Source organism: Pocillopora verrucosa, chromosome 4, assembly GCF_036669915.1.
Source record: "Pocillopora verrucosa isolate sample1 chromosome 4, ASM3666991v2, whole genome shotgun sequence".
NCBI classification, from domain to species: domain Eukaryota; kingdom Metazoa; phylum Cnidaria; class Anthozoa; order Scleractinia; family Pocilloporidae; genus Pocillopora; species Pocillopora verrucosa.
Window position 1 is genome coordinate 14512210 of NC_089315.1, and position 23672 is coordinate 14535881.

Sequence of the window (23672 nt, forward strand, 5' to 3'; positions counted from 1 at the left end):
TTTATTGTATGGCAACAAGCTAATTTCTGTTTCAATTTCTTGCGGTATAATTGGATCAAAATAAAAACTGTTCTGCAAAGGCCGATCAAGATATTCAGAAAAAGTAGTGTCAACTTCAGGAATATTGGTTGCAAGTTGATGCCCTATTGACGAGAAGTATTTGTTGAGTGTGTTACCAATCGTTTTAGGATCATCTGATAAAACGCTATGCTCGTTAGAACGAATGAAGTTAATTCTTTTTGATTTTTTCCTTTTCTTCGCATCTCCTAATATTTCGTTAATACCTTTCCATGTCGATCGCGTATTTTTTATGTTAGAGTCAAAAAACCTTTGATAGTGACGTTGTTTACTCAATCGAATAAGGGTTGTTAACTTATTTCTATATATTTTATATTTCGGCCAGTTTGATTCAAAGAACAATTTATTCTTCACCTTTATAGATTTCCTTAGTCCAGCAGTTAGCCAAGGTTTAGTTAGCATTTTTAGTTTTCTCACTGAAGCATCCCTGAGCGGTGCATGTTTATTAACTACATGATTTATAGTTTTATAAAGGTGAGAGAACGACTTGTTTACGTCGCAATCACCAGAAACCTCTTCCCAATTAATTGCACTTAGGTCATTCATGAATTCATTAGCATGAAAGCTGGAATAATCCCTAAACTTAGTCTTTTTTGTATGTGGTAATTTTTGCTTGTTTACGTTGACAATACAGACTTGCGAAAAATGATCGGTTGAGTCGGTGACGATATTGCCACTAGAAATATTATTCGTCAGGTTATTTGTGAAGATATTGTCAATTAAACTCGCTGAGGACCCATACACTCGCGTTCATTTATCAATTGCAGGAAGCATAGAAAAACTTTGCATACACTGAAGCAGTATCTGGCTGTATTTACAGTTTTCATATTTTAGCAAGTCTATATTGAAATCTCCCATGAGATATATATTATTATTGTGATTACTGAAATACTCGAGGGAATCCGAAAGATAGTCAAGAAATTGATCTGCATTATTATGTTGTCGGTAAACAATGCCGCAGATATTTTTCTTGTGATTTGGTAGTGAAATTTCAATCCTCAAGGCTTGATAAGAGGAATTAGTAGAGCGTTCTAAGACTCGATATTTATAGTTTTCATTAATAAAAAGACCAACACCACCGGCAGACAACGGGGTTTTAACAAATTCAAAGCAATAGCCAGGTAGTTGTGGTATAAAATCAATAGATTCGCCTATGCACAGTCGCGTTTCTGTAACACCTAATACCGTGAAATTATGTTTTACCTCACTGAGTACGTGACACTGAAAATGTTCAATATTTTTTCTTAAGCTTCTTATATTAGTGTGAAGAATAGAGAAATCGGATACGGCATCTCTATTTCTGGTATTTTCAAACTTCACGGAGAAGCTATGAGGCGAATAGTAGCTCGAACGAATTTTACTCGTTGTCATTAAGTTAGCATCAGCCGGATCAATCGTTTTGTCTACGGAATCGTTCTGAAAGAGACCAAGATCATATCAGCTATTAAATGAATAGATCGATTTCCTGGAGGCTAGATTAGTGTCCAGTAAAGCGTTATACTGCGGGTGGGCATTTTTCAGATCTTTACAGTTATAATATGGCAATCCCATCAACAGAAATTTGTTTTCTTTAGCGAGATTTTTCATCTCTTTGTGCGAAGCCATTTCCAATAACTGTATCACATCATTAAGATTATGAACGAATAACAATTAACACAATTATCTCCTTAATCCTGAGTTGGATTACTGACCAAGCTTTGTTTCAGATTGTCAAGATCGTCCATGCGTTTTAATTTGAAGACCTGAGAACTGCTAGATTTACAAGCCAGAATCTCAGAGTTCTTCACGCAGACGCACTGGAATTGATGCGTTGATTTCAATTTGTTTGTCTCGCTAAGAAGTTGCTGTAATCTCGGGATCAGGTGTTCATGAATTCGGATATTTCTCGTGTGAAAATCAGCAGATAAATCCAGATCATCAGGGTTTAAGGAATTCGTCAATCAAATTTCGCCCCTGGCGTAATGTTATTCCCGGAAGATTAAGAAATGGCTTTATTTGCATACAGAACGCATGTTTGTAGTTCACGCAATTTATTTGCCCCACTTAATTTAGTAACTCGAGTGAGTTCTCTCAACGAAACCTCAGGAAAATCCAACTCAAATGGTTGGAGAAAAAGACATCGAAAATGCTTTTGAAAAGCTAAAGCGTTTCTTTAGTGGTAAAAGGTTCCAAGATAGCTCGTGGTCATGGATCGTCTGTATTTCAGCGGCCGTGTGTAATGCAATCAATCTTGGTTTTACACTCAGTTTTGGAGTTTTGTTCCCGGAGTTGATGAGGCACTTTAATGCCACAAGAGAAAGGACAGGTATGCTGATGATAAATCTGTTTCAGTAACGGAAAGTTATTTGCTAAACGCTGATTTTGTCGTTAATTCTTATCAGAACACTGGCTTAGGCTTGAAGGCGCATTATGACATAATCATGTAAATAACCAGTATGAATAAAACGAACAAGCTTCGGCGGAAGCGACAAGACATTGCTTCTTTCTTTTTTCTTTCTCTCTCTTTTTTCTATTTTAAGAGTTACTGGAGTTGTGGTAATGCAAACCCTTTTTATAGTAAACCATGTTCAATAAAACCAAGCGCTTCATCAATAAAAACATTGATTTTTGCAAACTGTCGAAGAAGACCTGTCGTATACGATGAAGACGATTGTTCCTTTTAGAAAATAAATTTTGTGATCCACTGTTTACCTATGACTGCGGCCTTCGACAGCTTTCGTTTAAATAACCGGCCTTAAGTTATTTTTAAAAGCCTGAAGAGTCCTCCCCCCGCAGAGTACCAAAGAGGGAGTCTTCCATATAAAGTATAGGCTTGTGGCTTTGTGCTGATAACGAAAGATCAAGCGAAATTAATTTCTGCTGTACGAGCTGCGGATCGAAAAAAATAATATGTAAAAGAACTTTTGCATCAGTTTAGTAAAGTGATACTGGAAAACCAGGAATGGAGTGAGCAAATCAACTGAAATGATCCATTCAGGTTTTCTAAACATTTATTATGGAATGTCCACCAAAGTGACCTTGCTTGACCAAGTGGTAAAGCCGCAGATGTTTAGTATTGGGTCATAACGCAGATAAGATGCGGGATCGCGACATTAGACTTAGCCAGTTTTTTAAAAAGAAACCACGTATCGCGCTGAGATGACTTATTTTTATCGATGAGATGCAAGTTGGAATTAATGAAGTACTATAACACCATGGCTGCCGGTTATCTCAGATGGCATGGTTGTTGTTGAATCCTGTCTGAAGAGGAACATGATTATTTTCTCTTGAAATGTCAACAACCGTTATAGTACGTTTTTCCTAAAGATATCCAGCTGGTTTTGTATTGATATTTATACAAATGAAATGAAAGGAACTAATATCACTGAAAATCATCTTTTTAATAGCTTGGGTTGGTTCCATCAGCCTGGCCATGGTTTGGTTTGCCAGTTTGCCGGCCGGATACCTGTGCGATCACTTTGGATGTCGTAAAACGTGTTTTTTAGGAGGATTGCTATGCGTGACCGGTCTGGTAGCAACTTCCTTCGCCAATAGCCTGAGTCTAATGTATTCTACCTATGGTTTGGTGTACGGCTTGGGAGCGTGCTTCATATATAACTCTAACTACTTGGTAGTTGGAAAATATTTCAATGAAAAACTCTCATTAGCTGTTGGTATAACAGCTTTGGGGTCGAGTGTGGGTGTCCTTTACACAAGCCCGTTACTTCAGGTTCTTTTGGATGCGTTTGGATGGAGAAACACCTTTAGAATAATGACGGTAACCTTCGCTCTTGTTTGCATTTTGAGTTTGAATTTCAATCCAAACGTAGTTGAAACAACGATGGTGAAGGAGGTGAAAGCAGAAGCGCTGAACATGGGGCAAAAAGCAGGAATTAAAGGCAGCATCTCCTCTTATTGCAGCGTGTGGACATTTCCTGTTTTCACTTTCGTCGTCATTTCTTTGATGGTGGGATCTTTTGGAATGTACACTCCTTACATCAATCTGGTTAGAATACAACTGTCTATAATATAGCTCATACCAATAATCTAGATATTCTCTATTGCTAATACTTCTGACGCTGAAAAAAGATGAAAAAAGATTTTTTTTGTGTTTCATAACTGTTTTAAAACTGCACCATATGTGAGGTCTTGAGAATGGTTTGAGTCTCGTAACGATTGGCTCTGCCAAAAACGTTGAGCTGGCCAGGAACGTGAGATCAGTCAATCAATTGCAAAGATTTATAATTCTATCTGGTTGAGATGCTTCAAACATAGATAACTGCACAAAATACGACAGAACTACCAAATTAAGCCAAATCCGGGTCGATTCCGAAAAATCATATATCAGACGTCACCTTTACAATCTTTGAGAAGAGACAACTTGAAACCACTTTGGGTTTTTGTACCAAAATTACCCCATTATTATGGCAGCCGTATCCTCAAAATTGAACAACAAATAATGCCACCATGCAGTTGCTTCAAAGATCTTCAAATTTAGATGTGATGATATGACTAGCTCCTGTGTTGCCTCATTTTCATGCTGTGTCCTTCATTAGCGATTTTATAACAAGGCACATGTCTTAACTTTAACCAGGTCAAGTACTGTGATGATCTTGGTATCACGGCGCAAAGTGCCTCTCGACTGTTCATCTTCAGCGGCCTTACCTCATCTCTTGCGCGGATTCTGTCCGGAAAACTGTGTAACAATCCAAAGATCAACCCAGTATTTGTTTATCAGTCATCGCTGTTTATCGGCGGTGTATGTGTGCTCCTGTTACCTATGACAACTAAATACTGGGCCTTGGTTGTATTTAGCTGTGCTTTTGGAATAAGTGATGGAATTTTCATAACCACGCAATGTTACATCTTGCTTAGCTGTGTGGATAAAGAGAGAGCCACAGCTTCATTTTGTATCCTTAGCGTGCTTTGTTCATTTTCGGTGGCTACCGGTGGACCTATTGCTGGTAAGATAGTCCCCACATGACAAAAAAATTCCGTCACATTGTTATGAAAGGGGCTTATCCTTTTAGTGCTTTGTTTTGAAATGCGTTATCTTGATTTCTCTTGTGATGTTTTCCACAGGTTTGATGGCAGACCAAGATGGGAACTATGTTAATTCGTTTTACATGACCGGCGGGGTTCTGATGTTTGCATTTGTTATTCCTTTCGGATTGATTTTTATCAAGCGGACAAGGTTTCTAGTCAGTCCAATAGTGTTACCAGAAATGACTGACTTGGAAGCAAGGAAAAACTATTCCAAGTCTTAAAGCAAATGTGACAAAAGGACTTCCCTGTTAGTTGATTGATTTGAAAACAAAAAAAAAATATCATGGCGTCAGAGATTAACTGTTTTGGTAAACTCAAATGGAATTTGGTAAACTCAAATCGTTATAGTTGTGAATAATTTGTAACGAAAGCTTTCGTTGGAGTCAATCATAAACAAGAACCATAGTTTTAGCAAAACTGGAAAAATCAGCCGAAATTTTATCTACAAGGCCTATTGCTTCGTACAATTGCTCTCAGGTTTCCCAAAGAACACCGAGCGTAAAATGACGACTACTTCGAAATGTCGCTTGAAAAAGAATCCAAATTGAAAATAATTAACGAAAAAAAGAAAACGTTCTGACAATAGGGGTCTCTTTCAGAGAATTTCAAAATTCTTGTCACTCGATTAAAAATATGAAAAAAATTGATCACCACTTCACGTGGTTCTGAAACAGAAGTCTTTGCGGATGTAATCTTATGAAATAAGATAGTACGAACTCACCTTTACCGGTGTAATAACCGACTTCGATTTTGGGAGAACACTCGAAAGCCCAGAGAAGTCTATAAAGGGCCATGGGTATAAAACTTGACACTTATGCTGCGCTGTTTCCATCTTTGTTTGTTGTTGACTTTTATATCAACTTGAACTTGTTATTTTTGATGAAGCAAGTTTTTTATTAATTGTGAATGGAAAAAGAGGAAAAAGAGAGGAAAAACCCAAATACCACAGATCCAGATAACACAGTTTCAAATAAAGCGACAAATAGTTAAATTTATCCGATGTACGTGCCTCTTGTATGAATGTCGGCCATCAATTTGTGCTTGTCCTGACGAATTACCCTTCAAAATGTACTTAAGTTTGTGATGAATGATTATCGGTAGTTGCTTTAATTCCTTTGTTCAACTTCGTCAATAAAATAAAGATAAAAACTTTTTCATTCGTTGCGCATGTAAAACAATTCATGCTATTTTTTAACAAGTTTTTAAGTAGTCTGAATCAGCTCGTTGGGGAATGGCTGTTTTATAAACAGGATGCACTTTACATGGCTGATCTAAGGAACTCCGTCACTGATTATTATAAGGTACTCTGTCACTGATATAAGGTACTGCGTCACTGATAAATGGTACTCCGTCACTGATCATTATAAGGTACTCCGTCACTGATCTAAGGTACTCCGTTACTGATCTAAGGTACTCCGTTACTGATCTAGGGTACTCCGTCATTGATATAAGGTACTCCGTCACTGATAAAAACAGATATATCACGCGACGAGGTGCAAAGATCGCAATTTGATAATGCCACGTGTATTTATTTTTTCAGCCTGCATTTTTTATTACGACAACCTGATTTCCAAAGAAAATTTAATGCAAGCATAACATTTTATGTGCATTTTAAAGCAACTTGAGGCGAAAGAGAACATTTCTTGTTGAACACAATGTACATAAGGCAAGTTTCATGCCGTCTACGATCTTTTCTTTACCAAGGATACTAGATGGCCCTTAACTGATCTGTAAAGGCTATCATAATATGCTGTAACTTTTTTATTACACCTGTTTTAGTGTTTAGTAAAGGGAAAATTAATTATAATGAGGTCTGATAGGTTCTTCAGCTTTTCTCAAGATTGGAGCTACAAATTTCTCTTTTATTCTTAATGCTCCTGTTTTAGTATTAAGTAAAGGGAAAATTAATAAACATGACCTGTACTGAGAGCTGGGTGTTTCACATATTTTCTAAACTTCGCCGCCAGATATTTTCACAAGAATGAGTTCTTCAGCTTCTCTCAAGAGTGGGGCTGCTACTTTTCCTTTCATCCTTAGTTTTTTGTTTGGCTCGGTTTTTTCACATTAACGTCTTGTCTCAGAAAAGATGTTCCCACCTTCTTCTCTTTCTCGAGAATATAGTTACCTAGAACAAACCTCCTGTCGCAAGCACTTCCTGAAAAAAGTTTCAGCGGTGCTACTCCTGATCTCATTGGGCTTTTAGTAATCGATCATTGCTTTACTAGTTCATTTTATGACTTTTGGTAGATCACAAGAAAAAACGGTTCGACATATAAAATTGACTTGTGACACTTACAATTTCTCGAGCTGCGCATTGACCATCTTATTACAGAACTGTGTAAGGAATAATGGTAAAGACGTTTTTTAGTCTTACCATGAGCGTGAGACAAAGGAAAAATTCTGAGTCCCCATGAGGAATCGTCGGAACGTCAGGACTTCAGGTTCCACGCTCCAATGCTCTACCAAAGAGACTCTATGCCGTCAGTGAAGCCATTACGAGTTTCATATCTAACACGCGTCCTGCATACTACGAGGATTTGCAATGTCAAAGGCATTATGTGCGTATACAGCGTAAGAAAAATAGTGAATTTTAAGCTTGATGATGAGATGGAGAAGGATGTTTTTTCGTCTCTTCACAGGTATGGCACAGAGTTATAAGTTTTCTTGGAAGAAAAACTTTTTCGAATTCACAAGCTACCCGGTATCTATTTACGATCATCACCTCTCCGAAGGCTATTTCGAAGCTTTTTTCGGCATGAAAATTTTTAATTTCGGTTCGGATTTGTGCATTTTTTAAAGGTGCATTTCACGTCACCATTTTGTGTGTAAATATCAAAGATTTTAGCAGATGCGAACTCAATTTCTGTTTTCTATTTGAAGTGGTACATAATCTCGCAAAAAAAGTTGTGGTTATTCATCGTGGTGAATAACAATAAAAGCTAAGTTTTTCCGTTTGTCTCACGACGTAGTCACGTGTGATGTAGATCACGACGTTTAGACTGCATACCGCTAGTCTTCTTCAGGCGATGAGGTCGACTGGTCATGCGTGATCTTATAAAGCATGATGCTCTGCTGTCATTAGTTGTTTTTACAACAGCTCTGATTGGTGCATTTCGATCCTGGCTGTTTCACTCAGTGATTTGCTCCCTCGGCGGTCCACTGTCGCACAGCTCTCCTGTTGTGTTTTTTTGTTTTTTTTTTATCGTGGGCATCCACGCTTCTGGAATTTCTATTCCACTAACCCTGTTGATTTTGTTAGGGTGAAGTCTTATATGATTGCCTCTTTGACCCTGCGCGTGTAGTGATAAGGGTCACGATCAATAAACTTTACTTCGTTCCAGACTGGCTTGTGTCCGGTGTTGTGGGCATGCTTTGAAACGGCGGAGGTCTCGGTACGGGTGAGTCGGATGTCTCGATCGTGCTCCTTAATTCTGTCTTGCATACGTCTTCCAGTCTCTCCGATGTACACCTTGCCCATTCACAGGGAATCCTGTAAACTACGCCATCTTGTTTAGCCGGGTCAACAGCGTCTTTTGGTCATACTAACTGAGATCTTAGCGTCGTCTCCGACTTGAAAACAGCGCGCACGCCTTGTTGTTGTAGGAGCTGTTCAGACAGACCTTTGACCTAAGCTAAAACCGCGGTAGCTTTGAACTCGTTGGCGGGTTCAGCACTGTTGTTTGGTTTTCCGGTCTTGGTAAGTTTTGGCAAGAAAGAAAAAGGATAACCATTAGAAACCAGAACAGATGACAGATGTTATTTCTCCTCGGAGATGACGGAAGGTTTTGTTACGAGACGTTTGGCGCGCTCGTAAAGGCACTTAACAATACCGCGTTTTGCTGATTAAAGAGTGTGAATCATACGCTAAGTACTGACCGGTGTGCGTGGGCTTCCTGTATACGCTAGTGGTGAGGCGGCCGTCAGGTTCTCTTAAAACTGCGGTGTCTGGGAAGGCGAGTTTGTTGTCTTTCTCTGTCTCCATGGTGAAGCGGATGGAAGGCTGCTGGTTGTTTAGATACTGTAAGAAGTCATCCACGTTTTCGCGATCCAGGATGGTAAAGGTATCGTCCACGTAGCGTTTCCAGATCCTAGGCTCGTAGGATGATGTAGTTATCGCCTGTTCTTCGAAACTCTCCATGTAGAGGTTAGCAATAACAGCGGAAACCGGACTCCCCATGGCGGCTCCGTCTTTTTGCTCGTAAATCGATCCGTTATACTGGAAGTATTTGGATCTCTTTTGACCTTCGTATTGAGATCAAAACGACAATGCTCTTAATTATTTTGAACCATCCAAATGCAACTCTATTGGCTGATATGACAATGACGAAAAATACAATGTTACTAGAGTTTTCACTCAAACTTTACATTTAAGGATTTTTCAGCGCTACCTAAATCCTGCAGCGACTTGAAGAAGCTCGATCCTAATGCAAAAAGTGGACCATAATTATTGATACTGACGGAGGACTTCAGCCATTTAACGTCACCTGTGACATGAGTGATAAAAACGAAATTGGCGTGACTGTCATAAGTCACGGTAGCGAAGACAAGACATTGGTGGATGGATATGAAGTAGGGGGATCTTACTCTCGTGACATACATTACAACGGAGCGAACATGCCTCAACTGGTGAGTCTTATCAACGTTTCCCTATTCTGTGAGCAGCTCATCAAGTACGAGTGCTTCAGTTCCAATATGGAATTTGCCTTCTGGGTGTCAAGTGATTCAGTGGAAAGGACTTACTGGGGTGGAGCAGCTCCTGATAGTAGAAGTGCGCATGCGGAATGAACAACACCTGCGCAAGTAAAGACGAAGTTTATAACTGTAATACGTATGACAAACTGGCAGGAGGACAGTGGTCTCCTCACTGAAAAGACACATCTACTAGTTAAACAGCTGAGGTTTGGTGATACAGGAGCAAACATGGAGCAGGGCTACTATGTTCTAGGAAAGTTTAAGTGTTATGGAATCCAATGACTTTGAAAGGTAACACGAACAAGCTGTTCTGCCAATCTTAATGCTAGCTTTCCTTAAACCACTCTGTCATACATAACAAACGCAACTGATTTGATCGATCAACTGATTTATTAGCTCATTCATATAGTTTTAAATAATTTGGCATGAAAGCTCGCCAGAGCTTAAGGTAGTCATGATTTAGTAAGCAAGTGACACATTGTGCCCTTTTCTTTTTCTAATTTCAAAGAAAATGTAAACCTCCTATAAAAGCGAGGTGAAAAAACTTTGGCAGGGTAATTGTCTTTTAATTTGCTTAATCAATGACGCAAAGTGTGACAAATGTGAACCTACACATTCTACCTTTTTTGTTTCTAATTTCAAAGAAAATGTAAACTTCTTATAAAAGCGAGGTGAAAAACTTTGGCAGGGTAATAATGTTTTATTTTGCTTAATCAATGACGCAAAGTGTGGCAAATGTGAGCCTACATTTTGAATAAACGAATGGACGAACGAAAGAGTTATTAACTATAAATTTTGAATAATAATTTTACACAATTAACCACTGATTCACATCGATGAAAGCTGTGCAAATTTCGTGCGATATTAAGTCAAGTAAAGCAAGTGAAATATTCACAATATGTCAAAACGTTCTGATTTAATCACAGAAGAGGTGGATTGAAAAATGAGTAATCGTTCTGCATGTAAAGTACTAAAAAATACACGCCAATATTCCTGGCAAAAATCTAGGTGTTCTTAATTGAGAGATTGTTATTTGATTTCGCGGCTGATTGTAACTAGATTGTGATGGAATTCTGGCTTGGAAATCTGTAAGTTACGGATTCCGCCTGCGAGGTTTATAGCTATGATTTTGGGAACTAACTGAAAATTTTTTGTTATGATAGGGAGAGGAGTTTACTGAAAATTGATTTCGGCGATTCTTTTGATAGGTAATGTATTGTAAGTAGTGGATTGGAATTAATGTATCGTACGCGAATTTAGTGCAGATAATGAAAAATAACACTGCATTGCAATAAAAAAGTATTCACAACTGTTGTGTAACTGCCAGGTTTTCAAACTTTGAACGGTAACTGCAATAAGAGACTTCCATATTTTTAATGCATGAGAATACACGAGTTGCCAGCAGCACTTTTTTATACTTAAGTTTCACTTCGCGAGTCAGCTTCTCAGCTTTCCATCCTGGTCTATGCAATAAGCCACTTTGATTACAGCATTAACGACGTTTCTTTTGACATTCGTGGTAATGAAGTCAGAAAAAATTTACCAGCGAAACGCATTGTTGTATAGTATGAAGTTCGATCGTATTTAGAGTCATGCGAGAACATTCGCACAGTTAAGTGTCCATTGTAAATAACACTGTGTGGAGATACTTCCTAAATATTTCTATTAGGACCTAAAGAAGTCTAGTGTTTTTGAAAGTAAATCCAAAATAGTAACGTATTGGATAATTGAATATTTCTCGTTGAATACACAGCTCCTTATAATTTTAGGGTAGATAATGAAAACAATTGCTTTCCAAAGGTAGGGGGGTCTCAAAAGGGTAATCTGTTAGCCATGAAACGGCAAAAAAAAATTAATTGTTAAGGGTAAAAAGTGATAAATTTAACCATTAGTTATAAAAAAAGGTAACCGCAAAATTCCATCTTTTAATTGCAACGGACAGAAATTAACCGCTGGACCTAAAATGGCCAAAATTATTAACTGTTAACGGTGAGAATCAATGCCCCGTAGAGACCGTTAAGTTAAATTTACCTTGTAACTTAAATAAACGTAGTAAGAATCCATGATTTAAGAAGAATGATACAACCTTATTGTTAATGGTGACTATGCTATACGTTGGGTAAGTACGTAATCTAATCGTGAATAGCGTAATTCATAGTATCCCGCGTGCAACAGTTTTATAAGTACGCCACAAAATTTCCAATGTAAGAAAAAAACCATAATAACCCCTTCCTTTTTGATAAAACGAAGGTGATTCATTTGGTTTTTGTTTTGCGACAAATACGTACTATCTACATAACATTGGTATTGTGAGAGATGTCGCAAATCTTATTAAAAATATTGTAAATAGTAGATAGCATGTAGAATATAAATGAACGAATGAAATAAAAAAATTAATTAAACATAAAAGTTGGTTCTTCTTCAAACTTCATCAATCAACATCATTTACGACAACACATTACAACTACCTTTATTATGATCAAATCAAGTTTCAGCCAAATGTCGTCACCAGTTCCAACCCGTTAATACTATTTCAAATCTTATTTCGGTTGCAGTGGCGTTTGCTCAAAAACCATAATCAATAACGATGGAAAGCAAATGAAAAGAAATCCACAAGGAAAAAAAAAACAGAGGGAATAAAACCTACAAGACAAAGATACGTAGGAAGGTTTTGTGACTTTGTCAAAATGGATGGCAAATGGTGGAAATCAGAAACCGTAACTAATGTTAATCTTGCACGAATGGCAAAAAATCAACGATGAAGCTTTTTTTAAATGATCCTAAACAAAGAGAAATTTTTTTCTGAAAAACCCTATCAGATTTTATATCAGGGTGAGCGATAGAATACGAAAACAATAAGGGAAAAATGGCATTCAAAACATAAATGCAACTGGGAAAACAGGTGAGTTTTTAATTGGGAATGCCTTGGCAACACATAGTATTGATGTTCTGGGTTTATTTGGTGACAATTACTCGGTGTAAAGTCTACAGCTATATTTCCATGGGGATCCAATATAATCAGCGATAATGAGAACAAAATCAAAAGAGTTCAGGATAGGATTGTATATGTTTTTCCTTGATAACTCTGGGAAATGAAAGCTTGCGATAAAGATGGTTTTAACCTTGGGAAAATTAAAAAGGCAGCGGTATCAAGGACATTTTAATGGCAAAAAGAAGCATACAACCTAAGTTATATGCTCAGTTACATGCTTGTGTGAAAAATAATTAACTAAATAGAACAATGAACCTAAAGGTCCGTTTTTTGATGCATTTGAATATTTCCTAGCCATCATTTTCGTTAGGGACCTTAGTAGCTCTTAGTCTCTCTGGTTTGTTTCCCGAGCGCTTTTCGCATTTTTCTCTCAAATAAGAAAAGAAGGGAAAATCCTCCTCGATTTTAGTCATAAGGGAGGAGATGATAGAATTTCAGACCTGGTTGACAAGGAAGTAAGGGAGCACTTACAAGAACGAGAACTGGGTATGAGTTTTTCAAGCTCCTCACGCCTTCCTCGGCCAATATTGCGGCTAAAATTTATGTCTTTTGTATGGTAAGACGGCAATATACAAGATGTGATTTTTCAATGACCCAGCTCGACTTGCCTTGTTCCCTTTTCCCAGGTTCTCCCTATGAAGCTTAAAAGAGAGTGGACGGTAGCCATCTCGAAATCTTTTGAGAAGGGGTTGTGGGGAAAGGCGCCCAAAGATCATCCAAGTATTTTACACACATAACTGCTAGTTTCCAGAAGAAATTATTATAACTAGCATTCACGTGAATCCTGCTCAAAATTTTGAAGCAAAAAAAAATACAACATTGTAGACCAGCAGGAAATTATCTCAACCACTGAAACTTCAAATACAAAGACGAGCACTGTAAAATATAATTTAAAGAAAAAACGCAAAGCAGAAAGAACTTGACCAATTTAAAGTCAACTAATCAGTCAGCGTTCGGCTAATAACGCTTATATCGTGTCCTGTGCGTTAAGAATATCTGGTACGCTACCTGTTAATGAAATATGAAAATTCCAAAAGTAACTTCGATTATCTGAAAATCGAACTATGATAATAATGTGCACAAACAGGAAGCACAAACCGTGTGAGTGAACATCGATCGCTTTGAAGGAAGAGACGAACACGAACAAGTTTTTAACACTTTGTTGCCATTAAATAGTTCAGTCATATTACACAATATGAATTCTACTTAATATATGCATGTTTCGCTCAGTTCATTTACCCTCCACTTTTTCGTTTCCTCCAACAAAATTTGAGGCTGGGTTTTGAGCTTTTCTTTAAAGGTTAAGTTAAGGGAAAATACTCTGGCGGAATATAACTCTGGAGGGGGGCATGCAACTATCCAAGATTTCACCTAAGGCAGAAATGTTTCGCCGCCTTCGATTGCCTCGTGCAACAAAATCAATGAGAAAGGGACACAACTTGTGTCTTGTGGTTCAGAGATCTTGTTTCGGTGATTAAGATCATGATATCCGTGCAAACTTAGCTTAAACGTTTTCGTGACTAATAACTGAATGATACTCGCTACTTCAGTCCTGAACTTTGGCGTTTCATCAATAGTAACGAGCGACTAAAGGGCAACCTTCAAGGCTATCAAATCATAAATTGAAGGGTGCTATATATCAAACACTCTACTGAACTGGGTAAAAGGGCTGTCATCTGTGTAATAACAATTGTTGGACCCCACAATACGAGTGGTCAAAGCTATTTAACATGTATGAAGATATTGATCAGTGTTTAGGTGTTCCTTGTTCGAGGAAGCCGGGATCTCTTTCTATGATAAACAGTTTGTCGTAAACAAGATGCTGGTGTTGAAAATCCTATCACTTTTAAGGCTCGACTATTTTCACACCAGTAAAGGTTCCTTTAAATTGTCCCCACCAGAGAACAAGGCTTGCTTGTGCGATGTCACAGTTTGCCTTCTGAGTTGCAATTTCATCCCCTGAAAGGACTCTGCTCCAAAGATTGACTTCTGTTACCTCACCCGGACCAAAGCTCTCTTTGGTATCAAATTTCCCTCCGACTTTATCTTGATCTTGTCCAATGACAACTGTTCCGCTGTGTGGTATCGGATGATTTTTCTTCAGGTCTGTTCCATTGCTTTGAAGTTGTCCATCCATATAAAACTGCCAATTGCCTTTGGTGTTTTTCCAGGTAACACAAATGTGATGCCACATGGTATCAATAATTTTGACTCTGGTGTCTGTTTCACTAAGAAAATGAACATAAACAATTAAAACTATGTTAGAAACTCTCGTTTCTTGACTGACTGCGGTCCAATTGTGGCATCAAGATATATATATATATATATATATATATATATATATATATATGTGTGTATGTACATATAGTGCTACATATAGAATAGGAATGCATGTTAACAATGTCGTGTGAGCTGCTGGAATGGGAGATAAATTAAGTTATTTTAATGTCACTTAACTTTTTTAAATTCCATTGCTATTTATTTCATTCGATCTCCAACACGCCATAGCTTTTAATTTTGTCACTAACAATGATTTAATCAATAGACACATTTGATTTATTTAAAGTCGCTTGGGAGCAAAAACAAGAGAACGTGATTGTTAACAACGCCAAATACAATCAGAAGCCTCGATAATACTCCGCTGGGAGCACTTTAGCCCATTGCGGAAACAGGCATATCATTTTTTTGAAGCTGAGCCAAGGACCCTAAAAAAATTCATCTTCGCGCCCCTTTATCGCACGTAATTCACCATTCATTCCGGTATATTTTTACTTCTCTTCTATCCTATTCTATTGTGTTATTGTGTTGTGTTCTTGGGCGACAGAGGTTATTCTTACAGTGCTTCACTCCACCCAGGAGTATTACGGCACATTGTCGGGGAAACCGAATGAAATGCTGAAATTGCATTAGCATCCAATCCAGGGGGAAGTATTAATACTCCTACGGGTCGCTTTATTTTAAGAAAATCGGGATACGGTTTGGCTGGATGGCCCACTTGACTCGAGTACAGACTTTATCTATCGTGTTTGTCCTATCACTTACTCTTTTCCCGAGGCTATCACTTACTCATATGACGAGTCTATAGATATAATAATTCCTGTTTGATACAGACAAACGTAGAAGGCATTCCCATTAGGTGCTCCAGTAGTCGCATAACTGTAGAGGCACTGGCCACCACTCAAATTTGTCTCCTTCATTTTGACAAAAAGGCACATGGTAAATTCCGAGAGACTAGACGAGATGGCGTTTGTTATGCTGGCGTAACTCTTTATGCTAGGCTGTCCAAAGACCATTCGGTAAGCTGTAGAAAAACAACAAAACACAATCTTCTTTACTCCAGTTTCACTGAAATGACAAGGCAACTCTTAAATCGGATGAATCTCACTGCGAAATTTCCGGATTAGTCTTGTTTCAGAAATTATTTTATATCTCATGTCCACTACCGGATCACGTACGTAACCGATAAACACTAAGTGCAAAGGGTTCTGTGTAAAAAAACAACTCTTTACGAAATAAATAGGCCAGAGAATTCGGAATGAGAGGATTACTCAGCCGGGAGGGGACATACAAAAGTAATCTTAACGGTTATTGCAACAGATACCCAGAGTAAAGACTGTCTTTGTTTTTTGAAAAATCTTGCTTTGGCTTCCGCATGGCTACCACGCACGCCAGAAAGAAAGATACAAGAAAAATGAACTTGAGCGCTCTGAGATGTCAAAGGTAGCTTGTGGTGTTCTCCTAAATAGGTGAGCTCGTTTGAAAGTATTCTGACTTCTAAAGCCAAAAAAACCTTGAGGTATAAACTTTTCACACAATTTAAAATCCAGCAGTTACTTTCTACTTCTTTTACCCTTTAACCCCTAAGAGTGACTAGCATCTAATTTCTCCCTACAATGTCAGCGCTGAATCAAACATCAAGGTCATGAGAATAAAGGAAATGATCACCAACAAAAGAAGCTTTTGATCGGTAAACAAACTCTCCTCGTCAGCCAGCACCTTAGGAAATGAATAGAGAACAGTATGGAGAATATGCATACTGGTGTTATGGTGTAAAGAGTTAAAAAGCGACAGATTGGATTAATAGAAGTATGCGAGCAACTGCACACTTACCCCTCCCCTAACCCAACATTAACCTTAACTTGTTATCAATTGACGATTGTTGGGTTAGGGGAGGTGTAGGAGCGCAGTTGTTCAGATACCGTTTACAGCTTCCTGTTGCTGATGATTATTAGTTAACGAAAATTTTTATGAGAAATCGTTATCAAAATAAAACATCGGCGTATTCTTTCTTCAAGAACCTTAATTAATGTTCCATCTAGAACTTTCTAAAATGTTGAATTGTCATCCACATCTCCACGAGAACTTCTCTTTGTAGAAGGAAGCTTGCGCTCTCAGAATATGTCATCAAAATACGATACACGTCTCTACAAACCTGATGAGCAAGACAGGCCTTCAATCTTTTCACACTGTGTCCCGTAAAATCCTGGTGCACAGCTGCAGTTATATTCGTTGACTTTGTCTGTGCAAGTTCCACTGTTTTTGCAGGGATGGCTGTCACAGGTAACTTTTTGCGATTACAAGACAACATTTCAAAAGAGTTGTTGTCAGTAAAAAGAAGCTACATCATATGGCGACTGACCTACCGATCTTCAAACCATATATGATTAAGGTGGTCTAACTAATAACGCTTTTGAATCGAATTAAATCTCTTAAAGCATGAGCGTAACAAAAGAAAAACAATGCGAAAACTTTTAAGGAGAAGATCTCATCAAAATAGCGTTCGAACGAAGTTTGTTTGCTTGTTTGCAGAAAACCGTCTCGCTACATTTTTTCAATTGTTGCACATAAACGTAACAGGAAAACTGCTCTCAAGCTTCTCTCAACAGGCAGCACATTACAACTTCATTCTAATTTATAAAATTGTTTCTTACACAGATCAGCACAAGTTTCTCCGGTCCAAGGGGGCTTGCATTGGCATGAATAAGTTTGCTTTTTCTCGTCATAAAAACACACACCACCATTTAAACAGGTGCTGGCTGCTAGTCGGCAATCCTAAAGAGAAAGAGTAGCCGATGGAATAATGAGAAGAATATAAATAAACATAAATATGCTTCAAAATTATTTCACTTTCCTACTGACGGATTAAAAACAATTGGCTGGAAAATAGTCACGCTCTCAACTACGGTTTTTTTGTTATCTCCTAGATCCAGCTCCAACAACCGGGTGGGTATCAAGCCTACCCTATCGCCAAATTTAACGAAACAATTTATCTGTCCTTGCCAATTCTTCAACAAACTTCTGAAATATGATTTACAAGGTGGTAATGCGTTTATAGGCAAAAACAACGAAAAAAAAACACTGCCCGCCTAAAAGTTTTGCTTTTAACTACGCATTTAATACACATCCACAAGTACATGTATTGACTTCTGCCAAACGAAGTCAAGGCATGTTATTTTATTATTAATGGTCTAGCTTCTATAAACTTCAGTTAAAAACTACTACATATTCAAACACAGTAACATGCGATTCGCTGCAACCCCAAGCTTTTACTTACGGTGGAGTTATTGCACTTTTTTGTGATGCAAATGAGAAACAAACAAGAGCCCACCAGCCGTTTGGGGACGGCATATAATTTCAAATATCTCGATCAAAACATGGTGTTTCTAAATTCCTACATTTTGCTGGAAAAGTATTTCATCTAAAAGGGAATAAAAGAAAGTGTATGTGCCATTTCCAAAACTTGCTTCTGCTGGCAAGCATCAGTTCTAGTTTTTTGTTCTTTACAAAAATTTGCATAATTAGTGAATGGTTTCTTTAAGGTGCATAACATTTGCAGTTGATTTTACCTATCACCAAACGCCCAATGGAATATTTTTCTTCATCTCTTCTTGTTATTATTGTCCTTAGTTAGTTAAAGGAGAAGTATTTTTCCGTTTTCATGAAAAAGAACTTCTAACTTTCATGCTAAACCGGTAATCGATGAATGCTATCACGAAAGGTCTCAAACGTCGGCGGGGAAACAAAATATTTGTTTGGTGCAACCAGCTTGTTTTTGCGGCTCACGAACTGCATGAGGTGGGTGGATCTTTTCACAGAAAAGGGGGTTAACGAACAACTAAAACAAAGGGTTGAAAATTATGGGTATAGAAATGACAACGATTATTCTTACTAGTTCTCTTTGGTCATTATGCAGGTTGTGTGTCTGGTACTACAGCTCGGCGTAAAAATTCAGTTTTCAATCATCTTTGGATTTTAGTTTTTTTTATTCATAATTTTATTGAATTCTGGAGCTCTCCGAAAAAAAAGATCGCACTGAAGACCTCTGCCTAATTAAGGGTTTATTTTCCTGAAGTAAGGGAAGAGTTAAACTGTAAAAATGAAAACTTGCTTAATTACAAGACTTTTCAAAATAGACGAATTGGTGACTAACCTGCAGATGATTAAACTTGGTATCACTGAATACATTGAAAACGATCAAAACATTGCAATTATTTACCTTAATAAGTGTTGAGAAAATGACTTCCGCCTCGAACTGTAAATGTGTGTTTTCTTTGATAACGTCGTGCTTGTTTAGTTCACAAGTTCCTTTGCCATCAGACTTGGAAGTTTGAGGAGTAAGTTTGAAGTTTGTTGAAGTACACCAGGCGTTTTTCAAACAAGACTGACTACACCAAATTTGACTGGTCGACTTAAACCGTTTCACGACAAAACCTTTAAGCCACTTATTTGTCAACGTTGTGAAATATGTTGATCGAGAAAGGGCAGACGATTCTACTCCTGCGTGGAAAACTGCGTAGAGTAATATAACTCCTCGAAAGAAGACAAAGAGGGAAGTGTTTTCAAGTCCCATCGCGAAAAATGTCATTACAGAATAAGTCTGTTTACTGTCTTTGCCGATGTCTTTAAAGATGTACCCACGCAATCCGAATTTTCATTAGTCAACTTCAGCGTAATTTAAGTGCTTATTTGTACAAATTGCACGAGAAATCATTTTGTTACTTATTAATAATTTACATAAAAAAACGCATAACAGACAGTCAAAACGGACATAACTTTGCATTTGAAATTTGCATTCGTGCCATAACTTTGCGCTCGTGTTACATGAAAAAATACACTCGTTTTCGACCAATCGGACGCGCGTGACTTTTTGATGTATATTAATACATATTAAATTCAAAATGAAATGATTCAGTTGCGTGAATCACTAGAATTGTAAGGTCAAGTCTGGAAGCCTAAACAATACTAAATTATTTAAAGCTCTGATTTTTGTTGGAACTATTTTCAAATTACATTAAAAATCGGCTTCGCGAAAACCTGAATTATTCAGATTATTTACCTAGCGTCAAACGTTTATGAGATAAAAAGCACGAAAATGCATGCTAAGATCAAAATTAGAGAAAGGACTTGCTTAAAGTGAGCTCGTATTCCATAGGCCACACCTCCCATGACAAATGTACCAGTTTGATCGACACTGAAATTGGTAATTTTTACGGAATACGCCACACTTCGTAACAAGCAAACAAAAAGAAAACAGAATTTCTGACAATATGACATCTTCTAAACGGAAACTAGACAGGTGAATTCATCACCAAGCGCAAAAAGCGCATACTACATAAATTCACGACAGAACTTTACCATCTTCATTCTACTGTTCAAAATTGTTCTTACCCAGCTTAGCACAAGTTTCTCCGGTCCAAGGCGGCTTGCACTTGCATGAATAAGTTTGTTTTTTCTCGTCGTACACGCAAGCACCTCCATTTTTACAACTGTTGGTTATTTGGCAGCCCTAACAAGAAGCAGTAACAGACAATACGTCGTAAAAAACTGTTAAGAACACGAATATGAATGTACTTTGGAATTATTACCAAGAAGTGCTCAGCTAGCTTTCAAGCCCGATGTAAAATTTCGGACCAAAAATTAATTGCCTTATCAATGAAAATGTAATAGTCGATTTCTGCCCTTATTTAGCCTGTAGCAAAGAATAATGCATTTAAAATTATATAAAGAGGGTAAGTTTCTAAAGAAACTGGGGTGCTGCTTTTGTGGGAGAGTATGACATGCAGGGTAATACAATATTAACAACTGAGTAGATGACGTAACTTGGCCACCGAAAAGATTTGAAAGCTGACCTTTCGAGCGTTAGCCCTTCGTCAGAGCGAAAGATGGAGGGCTAACGTCAGCTTTGAAACTCTTTACATGGCATTTAAACTTTTATTTGTTCACTTTGTTCAACTGAAAATTCTAAAGACAACCGGAAAGTTAAGTATTTTCTTTGAAACATCCGATTCCTTCATGTAATGGGTCACTTCTGATCCATCCAATCACCAATCTACATCTCTATCTATTTCATATCAGTAGAGATAAATGAAATGATATTAGAGAAGATCTCCATAATGCACTGATATCAGTTTCAAAAGGAAAATTGAGCTCACCTTTCATTGAATAGCTGTTTCGATGCCGGAAGCCTAATGTGCCAAAATTTATCATCTGTTTTGGCAGAACTTAGAGAAAAAGACGAAACATGCAAAAACAACAAACCCGTTCGCTTAACATGTCGCCTGCACAAATTACAATTTTGTTAAACTACATTCCTCTAGAAAAAACAGCTTCTGAGGCCTGCACAGTTTATGTTACCTTCAATCCGAAAGATTTTGCCATTAAAATTCAAAATGCTAGCACATAGGCTGAATAGTAGGCGATAAGACCACATATTTTGTCAAACACATTTTACAGCCCAGAAAAATATTTTGTTAAGACCGACAGAAGCAAGTCAATGTCTTCTTTCTTCGGCTTATGCTGAAATTAATCGGTCTTTGCGGCGTCTGATAGCTTTATATTCTCGGTGTTTTAATTCCTGAGCGAAATATTTAGCATGTTTCCAGAAGTAAGAAAAAAGCTGTGGTTCTGGTCATGGCGAATGAAGTTTATGAACAGACATATTTGCATAAATGATGATTCTTATAAGCCGGCATTTCCTTATTCAAGATGAGGTTTGCCCTTCATCGAAGAAATGGTGACTAATTTTTGTTCTCTTGTTTTTTCCTCGTTGTTTGTCAATTCATGTCATTATTCAAGGCATACATCCATTTCGCTTTCAAAAAAAAAAAAACAGCTCTGATTAAAACCTCAAAACAGAAAAATAAGTGGAAAGGTAGGTTTTTATTGCTTGCATTTCGACTGTATTAAGATCGTGGCATACACGAAATCAAGGATTCAGTTTTGTCTCATGCCAGCTGCTCGTAACTCAGAATACTCAAGAATAATGCAGAAATCTAGCGTAAATAATTTCTCTGTAAGGGAGATTCATTGTTAGCAAATCAAAACGAAAAAAAGCGTTGAGAAGGGTAGTAGTCTTAAAAATGTATGCAAATTTTTCTAACGCACTTTGCCGTGAAGAGCACCTGTTGGCTATTTAGCAATAAATCGAGCCTTTTATCATTTTAGCGACGATATCGCACACGGGATATGTTAGCACAACAATCCCTTTTGACTCATGATTTACAGTAATACTCGTGTTCTCCCAACACCTCATACTAGTTATTAGGCTGGTAAATCGATAGAAAGTGCCGACTAGCGCTTTTTTAAAATAGCTATGCTCTTGGTTTTCTTGTGCAATAACAGTAATTTTTTCCAATCATATACACCCATAATTTGAGGAAATTCAAGACATCTATTTTTCACATCGAAGTTAGGTTTTTGCTCAATTTCAATTATAGTGCTGTGGTCATGAATTTTCACTTTCCAGCCTTAAAATTCTAAAAACTGCTAAAAAGAAATGTGGCACTGAAGACTTTAGTTCAAATGAGTCAATTAGCGATATAAAGACACACTAGTTAATTTCAAATTTACACACGACCACTTTCGACGATTTTTTCATCGGTCGATTTACGAAGGGAAAATTTGCGGAGACGTTCGGTTATACTCGCCCACGCAATTAACGCTTTGCAATGTAAATTCATGCTTGATTGCCAGGCGGTGTGCGCACTCTGATTGCGTTGCATCATGGTCGTAAAATGAAAAATAAGTCATTTGCATCCTGTCGTGGTCGAGTGAATATCTCTGGTAGCAGTAAGATAGCGTGAATAAACGTGGAATTTGATGAAAATTCACTGTCTGTTGCAGTTCCTTCGAAAGTTAAAAAGTGTTTGCGGGCCTGTGCGACTCCTGTTATTCCTCCGTGACAAATTCGTTGTTAGGAGGCAATTGAAGACATTCAGAAAGAATCGAAACTGCAGTCTTGCCCGAGAATCTATTCGTTTGGCAGCAGTTTCACACACAGCTGATGGCTGTGTGAATAATATCAAATCCGCGAGTAATTTAACGGAGAATCGTCCCTTGACATGCAAATGCATTCCAAAGAGGCAGCGACCTTCTAATACACGAACTATTTTCCATGTCATACACTTAAGGGCGTGAATACGGAATTCGCAAAAGGAGAAGCCTTACACCTCCTAACACCAAATTCGTTACGCTCAACGTTTATTAAAAAACGTACAGAGTTTCAAATATGCTTAAAGAATATAGAATACCTAGAATAAGGTTTTGACAAACGTATCTTTGGAGTTATATTCAGCGGGAGAGACTGATACTTAAAAAAAAAAAAATAGCGCACACACATGAAAATAATACCTTTTGTAACGCAATCTCATCCGGCTTTTCCAAACCTCAAGAACATACAGATGGGGAAATGACACCTTAAAACTAACCCTTAATATCACATCGTAAACGGAATTCATTAAAGGATATCCTTTCAGGTTAGAAGATTCAAAAGCGCAAGCGAATGGCAGAAGTCACTCTAGCAATCAACACCGTTTAACGATCGACTACCTTTTGCTTTCCGGCTTACCCGGTGTCGCCGTGCGCATTGTAGAGTTATCCATTGGTC

The 23672-nt window shown here is 37.7% G+C and overlaps 3 protein-coding genes across 3 annotated transcripts; 1 reads left to right on the forward strand and 2 right to left on the reverse strand.

Annotated features, from left to right (window-relative positions):
- Positions 1-2125: 2125 nt before the first annotated feature.
- LOC131792333 (monocarboxylate transporter 8-like) lies at positions 2126-5324 on the forward strand. The gene is made up of 4 exons (XM_059109711.2): positions 2126-2383; positions 3465-4063; positions 4652-5021; positions 5140-5324. The coding sequence occupies exons 1-4, from the start codon at positions 2179-2181 to the stop codon at positions 5322-5324; spliced, it is 1359 nt and encodes a 452-aa protein (XP_058965694.2). The 5' UTR covers positions 2126-2178.
- A 3599-nt stretch (positions 5325-8923) lies between these two features.
- Positions 8924-9280, reverse strand: LOC136280308 (uncharacterized). Its single transcript, XM_066165320.1, has one exon. The coding sequence runs from the start codon at positions 9278-9280 to the stop codon at positions 8924-8926; it is 357 nt and encodes a 118-aa protein (XP_066021417.1).
- Positions 9281-14539: 5259 nt separating this feature from the next.
- Positions 14540-19678, reverse strand: LOC131792334 (C-reactive protein-like). The gene is made up of 5 exons (XM_066165981.1): positions 19284-19678; positions 17719-17839; positions 17220-17351; positions 15854-16088; positions 14540-15015 (listed from the first exon to the last, which is right to left on the reverse strand). Exons 1-5 carry the CDS (start codon positions 19650-19652, stop codon positions 14634-14636), a joined length of 1239 nt encoding a protein of 412 aa, XP_066022078.1. The 5' UTR covers positions 19653-19678; the 3' UTR covers positions 14540-14633.
- Positions 19679-23672: the final 3994 nt, after the last annotated feature.